The following is a 14,523-nucleotide window of genomic DNA, read 5'->3' as shown; positions in this document are numbered from 1 at the left end:
GCTCCCTGCTTCATCTCTCTCTCTCAACTAAGGGGTCCTTGGCCTGAACACGTCGAAGACCCCTGCTATATAGGCTTCATGCGTTCAATCGGTTTGATACCTTTTAAGGTAGCGGCTCAGCGAACAGTAACTCATCGATACCATTAGACCATGCTAACAGGTCACGGCAAATGATGTAAGGGATGCCATGCCTTCATCCAGCTCGGGTCACAGTCTGCCTCAAAGGATGTCATTGGATATCACACCCAGCCAAGTGTAAACGGGGTCAGACCCTGTAAGCTCCATGTTTGGTACAAAGAGCCTCATAAAACTGATTTGAAGGCTGACATACTTACTAAACATAGCATGTCGGGAAATGTGGCATTTCTGAGCACCTGAGACGAGGTTATCAGGAGAATGAAAGGAAGTTGCTGTAGGTCATGGGTGTCCAAACTAGACCTCCTGACCAGTGGCGTCAGTTCAGAAAAAGATAAGGTATGGCAACATGACCGGTGTCTTGCACGCGCGCCTTCGCGCGCCTGCAAGACACCAGTCATGTTGCCATACCTTAGCAAAAGGCATGATACATTTATTTTAAGAAGTACATTCTATTTCCCCCCCCCCGTTTCTACGGTTTCTTGGGCTGGATATGGCAGCCTGGAACGGTTGTTCAAGTGCAGCTAAACTTGGCATGTTAGTAAACGTGCCACAATTAACAATAATGCATTGCACCTGTGCAGCTGACCTGCGGAACCTGGGAATATACCATTTTGTCAAGATGGGGAGAATACAAGAGTGGAGAATATAATTATAATACCTTGTTAAAGTGACCATTTTGTTAAACTTTGCCTTTGTAGTTATTTTACTGTAATTTAACAACATAATAACCAGAACAGATAACAGACAAAGAGACATTCATGGATTTATATTTAAAAGTAACTTTTATTTACCCCCCTGGACCCAGGGTATGGCAGCTGCATACCCCTGCCATACCCAATTGACGCCCCTGCTCCTGACATAATGTACTTTCGGTCGGACCATAACAAATTCACACACATGCATCGGATTTAAACTATCATCATCAATATTTAATATCAAAGGTCTTTTGTAAGGTGTGTGCTCTGAACAAAACACTAATAACTCAGCCTTATTTCACATTACCAAATGTAACCTGACGTGCAAGGTAAAAAAAAAAAAACAATAAAGTAGCCTTTCTTTGATCCCGTCAGAATGAGATAACAGGGAACAAGGAATCCTAACAAATTATACAATAAAATGTTCTTGTTTGACGGTGATGGTGGGCTGTTTATAATACAATTTGGGAATGAAGCCGTGGGCTGTATAAAATGTGTCCTCGGGACGCATTTGCTCTCCGGGCTGCATTTGGTCGCGTTTTTTATTTATTTATTTCTTATACATTTTCAAACAAAGAAACAAACACACCTAAGAAATTCTATAAATAAAATATAGTAGGCCTAATAATAATTGAGAAGAAGTGAAAATTGTCGATCTACAAGATCTCAACGCGGTGTGAAGCGGCGCGTTGTGAGCTTGTAGATCGGCTATTTTCACTAGTGTGTGTGTGTGTGTGTGTGTGTGTGTGTGTGTGTGTGTGTGTGTGTGTGTGTGTGTGTGTGTGTGTGTGTGTGTGTGTGTGTGTGTGTGTGTGTGTGTGTGTGTGTGTGTGTGTGTGTGTGTGTAATTTCTCTGGCTCAAAGGTTAGGGAACCGCACTGCTGTAGGTCATCATGTTGCCCCATGGTTGTCAGAGTTTATTTGCACAAATTAAAAATCTGAATAACATGCAGAAGCAATAACACAATACTTGTTAATTCATGAAAAGGAAAACATACTGTACATCAGTATATCCACTCAATGAACTTGTGTCGTAGTAGACTGCAACAAACCATAAGCATTTTGTGTGTTCATGTTCCTGAGATTCTCTTGGTCGCGTAGCCAATGGCATTAACAACAGCAATGTTCAAGACATTAGAGACGGAGAAAAAAATAAGTTGTGAGTGACATTATTATTACTTTTGGTACACTTTTGATGTCAAATTGGAGTTTTTATTAGTTATTCTCCCAGAGACAATGGTTTGAACTTCCGCAGTGGGGGCGGGGCGGGCAGGGGGGGGGGGGGGGGGATTCATTTTATTGCTTACAATATACAGCATTTCAACTTTACTTGTGCGTGAACGCTCATCACGTTCTCATTACTGCACAGTTTGAGTGTATAATGCTGATGTAGGTCACGGAGCATGTTGTCAGCATGTCTTTATGGTGATCTCAATGTTTTAAGAGGCTTACTTTACGTGCCGGATCGACCACTAACTAAAATAAATGTGACATTTTATGAGTGTTGTCAGATAGCCTGCAGACCGTATATTATAATGATGAAAGTCACCAGAGCCGGGTTATTTACAAAGGGTCGTGTTATTTACAAGACGCTGAGGCAGCGCGGCTGCTCTTTGGCACCATAACACAGCTCCACATTTTGTTTTTGCCAACGCGCTTCACTGTCTCCATTGGAAAGATCAGATTTGAGCTTCTTTTCAGATGGATAAAAAGCAGTGTTCATTTTGACCGGTTTTAGTCATAGTCTTTTGAATAACATTTCATTTAATTTTAGTCATATTTTAGTCATCTGAAATGTTTTAGTCTAGTTTTAGTCGATTAAATATCATATGATTTTAGTTGACTAAATCTACAAAAAATATATTTTGGCAGGCCTTGATGGTGTAGTAATGCCTGATTTTACACTTGGTTTACATGCTGAAAATAGACGATCTACAAGCTTGCAACACGTCGCGCTGCGACGTGTTGCGAGCTTGTAGATCGGCTATTTTCAGAGCGCAACACCCGGGCGCAGCCAAACATGCAAAGGATTTGTCTTTTAGTTCTACTTGATCTCTTCTCCACTATAGTAGTCCCTCCCTAACATTTTAGTCTAGTTTGTATTTGTTGGTGAAATTGTCAATGTATTTAGTCTTAGTTTTAGTCATTATAGCTTAGTTTTTATTTCAGTCGTTTTCGTCCGTAAAAAAAGGTAGTGACAGAAATGAACACCGGATAAAATAAATATTAAATTGTGTGGTTGATTCTCATTTTGACAGCCGGTGAACAACGCAGATTTTATCATTCCAGTGGAGATTGATGGAACGGTTCACCAGGTATGTACAGTGCACTATATACACGATAGGGCATTAACATTCTTGTGATTTTTGCAAGTCGACTCGACTCAGTAAAATGTTGAGTTGAAGTCGACTTTATCGTTTTATGACGTCATCATATCACACACAACCCCCCAATTATTTTGGGGGGTCCCCAGATGATTAACTTAATGTGCAACATTGTTTTCTCACTCAACTGTAAACAAACCAACATAAAGTTTAAGTGTATAGAGCGTATCTTCACATTGTGCCAATTTAAGGACTTTTTAATACCTCTAAAATAACACATTAAACATTTTCCAAATTGTCAAATATATAGAGGCAGAAATTGCGAGGCGTTGTGAGCATGTAGATCTGCTATTTTCACAATAGAACCATTTTATACCAAATGTAATGTTACACTGTAATATTGGATCATTCCATCCTTGACAATAAGCAATCCTACTGTTTGAATGCTGTACAGACGCACACATGGAGCCAAAATAACGATATAAAAAAATACAAAGGATTTTTTTTCAACTTCGACTTTCTCTGGTGAGAGTCGACTTGTGTAATAAAGTTGACTCAGTCAACTTGTCGACTTTTTCGTTAATGCCCTAATACACAACACTTCCTCCTCCTCATTCATATTGTCTGCCTGTTATGCTTCATTCAGGATAAACAATATGGTGCAATATATCCACCCAACGACCCAAATACAAATCGCTTTCCTCGCTATGCTTCCTGTCTCACCTTCAATCAAAATAGTTTTGAAATCCCTGCAGTTCCAAAGCAGGGTGGGTACTGTAGTTATCCATTATTCACCACTTCTGGTGTTCGATTTGTGTAAAAGGATAAAAGGTGGGGACATTTTCATAAACTTCAACCTTCTCTTCATATGTTTTAGCACTAATACTCATTATAAGATGACAACATTTCTGTCTACTCGCTCTAGTGTCCCAGAGGTGGGCTGTGGTCAGTTCAGTGAATGAGAAGAAAGAGGCCGCACAACTCTGTGGTCAGTTCAGAACATCGATTAGGATTCCAAGTTAACTCTTTCTCAGCCTGAACGCACATATACGCATTATTGCGCAAGACTGGCCCAGCCTGGTCGCACATATACGCACTAGGTGATTAAAAACGCAATAAATGATAATGATAAAAAAAAAAATATCGGCACACCTTTTTTATCACCAGACCGGCTTACCCAACATATCGGCACACCCCATCTGCGTGCGAGGAGGAGGGGGGAGGGCCCAGAGGGGGATGGGTGTTTTTTTGTCATGGACTTACTGTGTACACAGCAGCCACTAGCTTAGCAACATTGACGGAGCCGATTGAAACGAAAATGCTTGGAGTTACGGTACATACCGAGATCATTGATTGTGACCACATTGACGTGCACGAAACGCGCACGCGAAGCTTCCCGGGGGGGGGGAAGGCTCCGCCAAATCGCCACTTTATTCCAATGGGGAGCTAGAATCTTCGCTGGGTAAGTAAACATTAACCGACGAAAACAAAACAAAAAGAGACACGTGGGATGTGAAGATGTGCCGATGGCCTGAATGAATGAATGCACTCTAGATCATAATACAATAATAAAAATTCTCGGCTAATCTGAGGACAAGCCATTTTAGCGGAGACTGGGAAAGAGCTAATACAAACTTCCCGGGAAGTCAGCATGCTGTAATAGTCTACAATCTACAAGCTCAGGACTCATTGCGCTGTGACATGTGAGCTTCTAGATTGTCAATCTTTGCCTTTTTTTTAAAGAAATGTGAACATTTAAAAAAACAATAATAATAATATTTTTACACATTTTGAAAATTGTGATATCAAACACATTAATGTGTGTTCTACTGATGTAAGCAGATTTTTGGCAATGGCTTATTTTTATTATATTCAGATGGCTAACAATCCTTCCTAAAGAAATCTAGTCACTGTGACACTTCCAGGGGCCTCAGTATGCCTCCTAAACTATTATTTTATCTGTGAGAAGCTCTGTCAATGGTCGATAAATGCAGGCCTGCAATGATTAACCAATCGGGGCGCCTCTTGTTCGGATTGGTTAGACCTGTCTGTCAATCATTTTAGCCCCGGTTTGACTGGTTAATGCACCAATGGTAAATGGTAAATGGTGCATTTATATAGCGCTTTTATCCAGAGCACTTTACAAAAACCATGCAAGGCACCAACCTGCTCACCGGGAGCAACTATGGGTTCAGAGTCTTGCCCAAGGACCCTTCGACATTCACTCAGGGGGAACCCGGATTCGAACTGGGAACCCTTCGGGAACCCTTCGTGCTCTAACAACGGTTTCTCTACCCCTGAGCTATGCCGCCCCGATGACCCCTGAGCTAGCACCTATGAGCTGCTAGTGACAGAGACAGACTAAGGCCCCTAGAAGTGTCACAGAGACTAGATCTCTTAGATCTCTTTATGGAGCATAGTTAACTGTCTGAATATAATAAAAAAAGAAATTAAACAAAATAAGCAATTGCCTTTTTTCTGCTTATGTCAGCAGAAAACTACCTATAGCAGCTTTAGACAGACTCAGTCTGACCAGAAGCAGGGATAAAACATATCCCCGCGAGCAATAAAACTGAAAAGCGGAGGCATGGACCCCTCAACACCCCAACCAGGGGCGTCACAAGGGGATTGAGTTACTAGGGCCCAAGGTGGAGGGGCCTTAATTATTTTATACTTTAACTATTGAAAAATAGCAGATATACAAGTTCACAGCGTGGCACTGAGTGCAGCGCTGCAAGCTTATAGATCTGCTATTTTTGAAAAGTCGTGAAAATGCATGCAAATCTTTGAATATAGGAATTTTGCTTCTGGGGGGTCCCTACATGAAACGGTTTGAGCACCACTGACATAGAAAGTTCTTCAAAAAGCCTTAGAAGGATTTGAAATATTCAAAGACTTGCACAAACTTTCACGATTTTAAAAAAAATAGCACATCTACAAGCTCACGGCGCGGCACTCGGTGCCACGCCGCGAGCTTGTATATCTGCTATTTTTCAATAGTTAAAGCACACCCCTGACGCCAACCCTCCCAACCCCCTAAGCAAGTCCAACCCTGGACTACCCTACATCTGGTAACCAAAATACATATTACGTACGTGTGTCTGTGACTATACGTTAAGATGGTTGGTGCCCTCATTGGTATAGCTCTAGTTTACCTGACAGTAGCCGTAGCTCTGTTGACGGCTTCCAGCAGCAGGGAACTATTTCCGTGGCCTGACGACATGACGAAACCCGGGACGGCTTCTCAGAAATCCACCGGCCATCAATCTCAGGGCTGTATAGTGCATAAGCGGCTCAGTGGCCCCGGGGGAATGGGGCAGCATGGCGAGCTCTTAAATGGTAACTGCGACCCCTGTTGTTGTTCTGGTGGCCTCCCTCAGGAAGACAGAAGAGCCTTGTTGTGTGGAGGGTTTGGGTCTGTTTCAAGTAATCCAGGATAGGCTTGTTTTAAAAAAAGGTGGGAAAGCCTATTCGGGATGACTTGGTTCAGAAACAAGACCAACGGCATCATAGTGGCTGCGGATAATAAATAACAGGAAATATCCTTTCATTGAAAGTTGGTTATGTATTATTTTTCTTTTTCTTTTTAAATAAATAAATAAATAATAAAAGATAATAAAAAAAAAGTGTATGACTTGAAAAGGAGCCAATAGGTGATTACATCCATAAAACATCACCATGAAATTAGTGTTAATTATTTTAATTGAAAATCTGCTAGATACATACTAATTGATGTTGGATGATATCAAAGAGAGAATCAGGCATGTTTGTCAGTGGTGGAAAGGAGATAAGTAGATTTACTGTACTCAAGTACAATTTTGAGGTATATCCAATACTTCTATTCCACTACGTATCAGATCCAGAGCTTGCAGATCTGCTATTTTCAAAAGATTTTTATCCACAACTTTCCAACGTCCCATCGTGCATTGCGCAGGAGGCGAGCGTCGCAGCCGAGTGTGATAAGCTCACAACGGTTGCATCTGCGACGCGACGTGAGCTTGTATGTCTGCTGTTAACCGGAAGTGTCCCGCAGATAATGCTACAGTAAAGTCTTGCAGAAACAGGTGGATACATTTGAAAACTTCAAATGGGACATTCTGCGTAACGAGTACTCTCTACTTTTGGTACTTTAAGTACATTTTGATACCAATACTTTTATACTTTTTAGTAACATTTTTTTTAATCCTGGACTTTTACTAGCAACAGAGTATTTCTACATCGCGGTATTGATACTTTCAATTTAAGTAACAAACTTTAGTACTTTTTTCCACCACTGATGTTTCGTAGGACGACCGCAACACATCCCTGTTGATGGATGCTTTGAATGTAGCCTCGTGAACCAGGCTTTTATTTTGGCGATCGGGAAAAAAATAAGAATGAGGTTCATAGGGGGTTTACTGATGTTGACGATGTGTCTGCTTGCAGGTGTACGTTTACTAATGTTGACGATGTGTCTGTTTGCAGGTGTACGTTTACTAATGTTGACGATGTGTCTGCCTGCAGGTGTACGTTTTGAAGAGGCCCCATGTGGACGAGTTCCTCAAGAGGATGGGGGAGTTGTTTGAGTGTGTTTTATTCACCGCAAGCCTGTCCAAGGTGAGATGGATGCAGGGGTGTGGCACCAAATCCTGGGCCCTGGGTACAAGGATTCACTGCGGGCCCCCCGTGAATGTTCTTCATAGGGGGAAGGGGTTTATTTTGTACTTTAACTATTGAAAAATAGCAGAGTGCCGCGCTGCGAGCTTGTAGATCTGCGATCTTTCAATAGCTAAAGTATAAAATAATTAAGGCCCCTCCACCTTGGGCCCTAGTAACTCAGTCCCTTGTGACTTGGATGGCTGATCTAAATGTGATCTAGGGTTGGGACCCGGAACCGGGGGATTGGGTTCCGTCACTTTTGGAACAGTTTCCAGAACAGGTTTTATCACACTACTTGCCAGAGCTGGTTATGTGGACTTCACGTCTGCTATACAATTAGAATACTGGTGGTTCTCAAACGTTTTAATTTCAGGCCCCACCATAACTTTGAGAGTGTACCATTTGTACTCTCTGAGTTACAGACCTGTAAGGGTCCGTTTGGAGCCCCCTATACGCAGCGGTTCCCAAACTTTTCAGGTCGAGACCCAAAAGAGAAGATGTTTGCCCTGGGACCCAAACTAGTGAAAACTATTTTCACTACTTCTTAAAACATATATTTTCAGATTTATGGAATATCTTAAATTTTTCTTAGAATGTTTCGAAATGATAATAATAATTAAAAACGAAATGTGGGAAACAAAGAGATGAAGGGACCCATAAAACCGTTAAGGAATGGGACCGTTAAGAGGGAATCATTAAGGAACCGGAATCTAAAAGGATCCAGACTCTATACATAACGCAGCCAGACAGTCTTTAAATATTATATATATATGCTGCTGCTTTTATGTTATGCTTTGAATTGCTGGCAGGCAGGCTATTTTTCCCCGCTCTAATTTACTACTGACCTACTCACACGCACGCACGCGCTCATGCGTGTGCACACTAGTTGTTGTTATTCTAGATGTGAGTCCACTGACTTTGCACTGATTTACAATCATTCCCTAACACCATAACCTAACCTCCATCTTTAACATGTGTAATGCTAAACCACCACTTACCATGAACCTTTACATTACCTAAAGCTAATTTTAGAAGGCTTTTTTTTTTTAAATCTCAAAACCTCCTTCAGTATATTAGTATGTATACCTAACTAATTCTAAATCCCTAAATTACGGTAATTAATATTTTTCGTAACTCCTTTCTTTGTGAGATAGACCCTTGAGGACTCATTAGTTTTGTTGTAATTAGTTTTCATTATCCTACATTGTTGTTTTTGTTAAATTTTAATTTCTTTAACATGTCGCCTACAAAATCGGAATGTTTCATCAATTTTATACATGCACGCAAATACACACACACACACACACACACACACACACACACACACACACACACACACACACACACACACACACACACACACACACACACACACACACACACACCCCTAACCCCCTAACTAATCTTCACCGTTAACTCATGTAATGCGAAACCCCAGCTTAGCCTAATTTTAAAAGGCTTTTTATTTAAATCAGTCCTGTAAGACTAATTATGCAAAAAAAAAAAAAAAAAAAAAAAATAGGCCTTCGAGGTCTCCGTTTTGTTACTTGTTTTTTGAATCCTCTAACATCTCACATGCTCAATCGGCATTTTCTTTTCACGCTTCAGCAATTGTAAATAAACCTCAAGCTCCAATTTTAGTCATACAACACAGACACACACGTGCATGAACACACACTTATATAAAACCATATAATATAACACACATGCACATGCACATGCACACACACGCACACCCACTCGCACTCGCACACACACACACACACACACACAGACACACACACACACACACACACGCACACACACACACACACACACACACACACACACACACACACACACACACACAAAACTCGAGGATACTATTTAAAGACGGTTTCACATGATGTGTTTGTTTTCCCCCGGTGGCAGTATGCAGATCCAGTGTCTGACCTGTTGGACAAATGGGGAGCATTTCGGAGTCGCCTCTTCCGTGAGTCGTGCGTTTTCCACAGAGGGAACTATGTCAAGGACCTGAGCCGCCTGGGTCGAGACCTCAACAAGGTCATCATCATCGACAACTCCCCAGCGTCCTACATCTTCCATCCGGACAACGCTGTAAGGCTGACTTTTTTGTTTTCCTCCAGTACTTTGACACAGAAGTATTTGTTTAGAATACTCAAACCTCTGTGGGGTGCCTGCTGGCCTACTGGCCCGGGCGCAGACCACATAGGCTGTGTGTAGCCTGCAGCGGGTCGCTGGTTCGATGACCGAGCCCGACCAGGTCACTACCCTTCTCTCTCCCCGTTTCCTGTCAGTCTACTGTCCTGTCAATGCATAATGCATAAAAGCCCAAAAACATATCTTAAAAAAAGATTGTGCTTGTGCTTTAACTAATGAAAAATAGCAGATTGCAAGCTTGTAGATCTATTTTGGAAAAATTGTGAACATTTGTGCAAGTCTTTGAATATTTCAAATCCTTCTAAGGTTTTTTGAAAAAACAATCTTTTTATGTTAGTGGTGCTCAAACCTTTTCATGTGAAGGACCCCCAAGGCCCCAAAATGATATGTATTTGACCACGGACCCCGATCTAAAAATATTTAGTTCCAGGGACCCCACAAGAAGCAAAAACTGAGTTACAAATGTTCGCTTAAAATACATATAATATACATAAAATACATATATTCAAAGATTTGCACACATTTTCACGACTTTTCAAAAATAGGAGATCTACAAGCTCGTGCCACACTGTGAGCTTGTATATCAGCTATTTTTCAATAGCTAGAGTATAAAATAATGAAGGCCCCTCCACCTCGGGCCCTAGTAACTCAGTCCCACTTTTCCCCCCCTTGTGACGCCCCTACATGGAGTAGTTTGTAATCCCTGTGTTTCCCGCCTCCTCCAGGTTCCCGTAGCTTCCTGGTTTGATGACATGTCGGACACAGAGCTCCTGGACCTCATCCCGTTCTTTGAGAGACTAAGCAAAGTGGACGACATCTACGATATTCTCAAGCAGCAGAGGACTTCCAGCTAACACAAGCAGAGCTAAAATGTATGGCGAAACGAAAATATTCACCAGCGACTCTTCGTCACGGGGCCACTGCAGCTGGGAGTGGCGGACACGTTGCTTCCCACCACAAGGACCACAATGCAAAAAAAACAAAAAAAAAACAAGAAGAAAAATTATAAAGAAAAAGTGCATCTTAACAATGCCGTTTAACCACTTAAATAAAGCCCATATACTTAGTTATCTGGTGTCCCCCAGTGCTCTATACTAGGTCTGCTCCTTTTTTCAATGTACTCTTTGTCAAAAAATAGCTGATCTACAATTTCACAACACGGCAACGCAGAACATTGGTAACTTGTAGGTCAGTATTGTTGCCAAAATCTAAATATCAAAATGGAGTGAGATGTGCAGTGTATTAACTTGTGGCCAAGAAAAGAACACAACACGGTTTCATGTGCCTTGATCCGAAGTCAATTTCTCTCACTTTCTCACTGGCTGTTTTCTTTTTTTTATAGAATAACATTTTAAGACTGAAGAGAAGGTCAAATGACTTCCTAAGAATGACGCCTATTTGCAGTGCAATGCAGCTGGCCGGAATCTTGGTCAACTTTCACTATTCTATTCCCTCAACAAAATTTGTGGCAATATGGACTTTTTAAATGGTGGCACAAACCTGGAATGTGTAAAGGCGTTGTGCCAATCATCATGTGCAACTGAACTCTCGCAATCATTTGTATTTCCCCCCGATAGTACAGAACATTCTAGCGATCGTTTTGTTTTTTGTCATTAACATTTGAATCCTTCCATAGACAGCACTTTTGTGTTATGGAAGACTAAAGTCTGGATGGACTGAATTCTGTTTCTCATACTTTTTAGTCATTTCAGGCAAATGCTTGAAATACCTAAAAGATGTACCCTAACCCTAAATGTATTTAAAGACAATCAACAGTTCAAGAATAGTTAGATAAATGAGCTTTATTCAACATGTCATACTTCACTACATATGGACATGTTGATGTACAGCAAAAACACTATATGCACCTTTTTAGCAGCATTCTGTGCCAAGCAATGAACAACACACCTTTTGTGGCCAAAAATGCCATAATTAAAGATAAGAAAATTTGACATGAACAAAAAGGCAAGCAGACAGTAAACCACCATTGTTGAATGTAGTTCTTATCAACTACAATACAGATCATTTACCATAATCACTCAGCCCTGAAAATCTGGAATAACAATATTAAGGTATTATGACCATTTCAGCGATTATTAATCTGACTCTCAGATTAGGTCATGATCTTGACTGATCGCTTTTTAATATAGACTAGACTTTTTTTGTTGTCGTTGTTTTTAATCTTGTCGACTACATACTTGTCAACACGTCCTGGAGGAGCAGTGTTATAGACTGGACATTCAAATCACTCTGAAGCTGAACTGCCAGCTCTCTCCAGACGCTACGACTGCAGACCTGTTGGACTCAGCATGTCTGAGTGACTAAACAAAGTGCCATTTTGGACGTGGTGAGGTTATTTTTGTACATATATATCAGGATTTTAGGCAAACTTATTTTCTTCTTTTTTAAATGAATGCCACGTTGAAAAGATGTAATGTTTCCCGTTTTTTGTTTTTAGATGAACAGATGTCTGCAAAGGAATAAAGCGGTTCACCCATTGATAATGCAATGATGACGATTATGTCTGCATGGGGAGGTAGAAATGGTTTGCAAAGTGCAAATAGAATATTGTCGTTGTCGGGTGAAAACCTTGTATGTCCAAAACCGTTTGTTTTGCATTTATCATTTTAAAAATGATTTAAACTAGTGAAAACAGCCGATCTACAAGCACACAACACCTCGCGTGTGCTTTTAGATCAGCTGTTTTCACCACTTTTGTGCGACGGCCTTGTGTGATGAAGCAGTGCTTTACTTTGCGAAAAAATGTACAAATGTGAAACTTGGAGATACAAGGTTTCTGCCCGACAGTGACGATATCTTTGAGGAGAGAGTGTGTGTGTGTGTGTGTGTGTGTGTGTGTGTGTGTGTGCGTGTGCGTGTGTGTGTGTGGGGGGCATTTTGGTTTCAAAAGACAATTTGTTTTGTGTACCAGCAGTTACTGTAAGTGTACTCACAGCCTCATCATCAGTTTGATGGGTGAAAGTGTGTAGCAGACTAAATTATTGTGTGTTCACTTAAAGGTGGTGGAAGTGATATTTCTTTGACAAAATAAGCCTTAAAGAGCTCTTTATTGACCATATTAAAGAGCTTTTTATTCCGATCGTATACATTGCTATGCAGTGCTTCTTCAGTGGGTCTCTCTATCTCTCCAGCTCAATGGGGGAAATGGAATTGGGGTCGGGATACCAATTTTATCCAACCAAGAGAGAGAACTCAAAGCGATGAAATAAACAATGAGTATAGACAAGCCGGTAAATTATCTTTGTGGGGTTCATTCGCCTGATTTGGATAAGATTGCTATTCCTGCCTGTCCCAACAAATTACATTTTCTGTTTGTTAAAGGAGAGATGGAGAGACTCCTCAAAAACACTCAGTGATTAGACCGTCACAATATGCCCAACCATCTACCTACACCTGTCTTCAACAGGGGCTCCAAATCTTTGTGTGATAGAAACTTTTTTCCCTGAGAATTTGAGCCAAAAATAGATCTACAAGCGGCGTTGTGAGCTTGTAGATCGGCTATTTTAGGCAAAGGGGTATAGTGTAGAGGGGAAAAAGGGCAGACTAAGTACAGAGTGAAAGGTCAAGTTTATTAAGTATTGACGGTTCAAGAGGTTAAATATCTGAAAACACAAATTGACATGAATCCAAAATATACTGATTGTGCTGTCAAACGATGAAACTATAATGGGATATATGAACAGGTTGTGGGGGTCCCTGCTTCATCTCTCTCAACTAAGGGGTCCTTGGCCTGAAAACGTTGAAGACCCCTGACCTACACCGTCTTTTACCAAGAAGAATATCACTAGCACCACATTTAACTCTTGAGTGAGCAAATATACTCTCTTGGGAGTTACAGATGGATAAATTAACACATAGGATGTTGATGTTTGTATGAATGGATGGATTCCAGTGTCTTGGGTTTCAGTGGGACTGTGTCAAATGTGAGTATTTCCCTGGTTAAAAAAAAGAAAAATCACTTTGAAAATGCGTAACTGTAATGTAACCTTTTATGAAATAATGATTTAACCTTTTTTTACTGTATGCAACGAGAGTATTAACTTTAACACTCAAGTAAAGAAAGTGGCCTAAGATAATGTGTTTTGAATTTTTAAGTGGCTACTGATGAATGTTTTAAGTTTGAAAACAAGACAACTGGAGGCGAATTTGTACTTTGCATCAATAAAGCGTGTTTTATTGAAAGAGGACAGATTTTCACTACATTAAACTATCCATACAACCCTAATGTTCAAGACAACATGATGCATGGGCAACGAGTACCGTAAAATGAAAAAAATGGAATATAGAATAGACTTCGTATGAAAACATCTTTCGTTCCCCTTAAGTTGAAATATCAAGACCCTTCGCCTTTAAGTAACCAACAACTACACAGTAAAATTCCCAGTGTTAATTCAACTCTTGAGAGTACAAAATGGAACCAAATAAATGGACCCATTAACACTCAGGATTTTCCTGCAAAGTCATATTCAACCACATCTCTTTTGTAAATCAGATGATTTTGGCCCAATGTATTTACATTACAAGCCTTTTTTTTTACGAGACAGCTA

At 40.6% G+C, this 14,523-nt stretch overlaps 1 protein-coding gene across 3 annotated transcripts in view; it reads left to right on the top strand.

Moving 5' to 3' along the window:
• Window positions 1-14,100, top strand: part of ctdsp1 (CTD (carboxy-terminal domain, RNA polymerase II, polypeptide A) small phosphatase 1) — a 49,608-nt gene extending 35,508 nt beyond the window's left edge. For all 3 annotated transcript variants that reach the window (XM_080752967.1, XM_080752968.1, XM_080752966.1), the window contains 4 exons: window positions 3,092-3,148; window positions 7,661-7,753; window positions 9,707-9,892; window positions 10,681-14,100. In XM_080752967.1, coding sequence (XP_080609093.1) covers window positions 3,092-3,148; window positions 7,661-7,753; window positions 9,707-9,892; window positions 10,681-10,809 — 465 coding nt within the window. In that variant the 3' untranslated portion in view covers window positions 10,810-14,100. The remainder of the gene's footprint in view (window positions 1-3,091; window positions 3,149-7,660; window positions 7,754-9,706; window positions 9,893-10,680) is intronic.
• Window positions 14,101-14,523: the final 423 nt, after the last annotated feature.

This window comes from Nannobrachium achirus (assembly GCF_963921795.1).
Source record: "Nannobrachium achirus genome assembly, chromosome: 22".
Taxonomy (NCBI): Eukaryota; Metazoa; Chordata; class Actinopteri; order Myctophiformes; family Myctophidae; genus Nannobrachium; species Nannobrachium achirus.
Note: the sequence above shows the minus strand (reverse complement) of the source record. Positions and strands in the feature narration are given on the sequence as shown.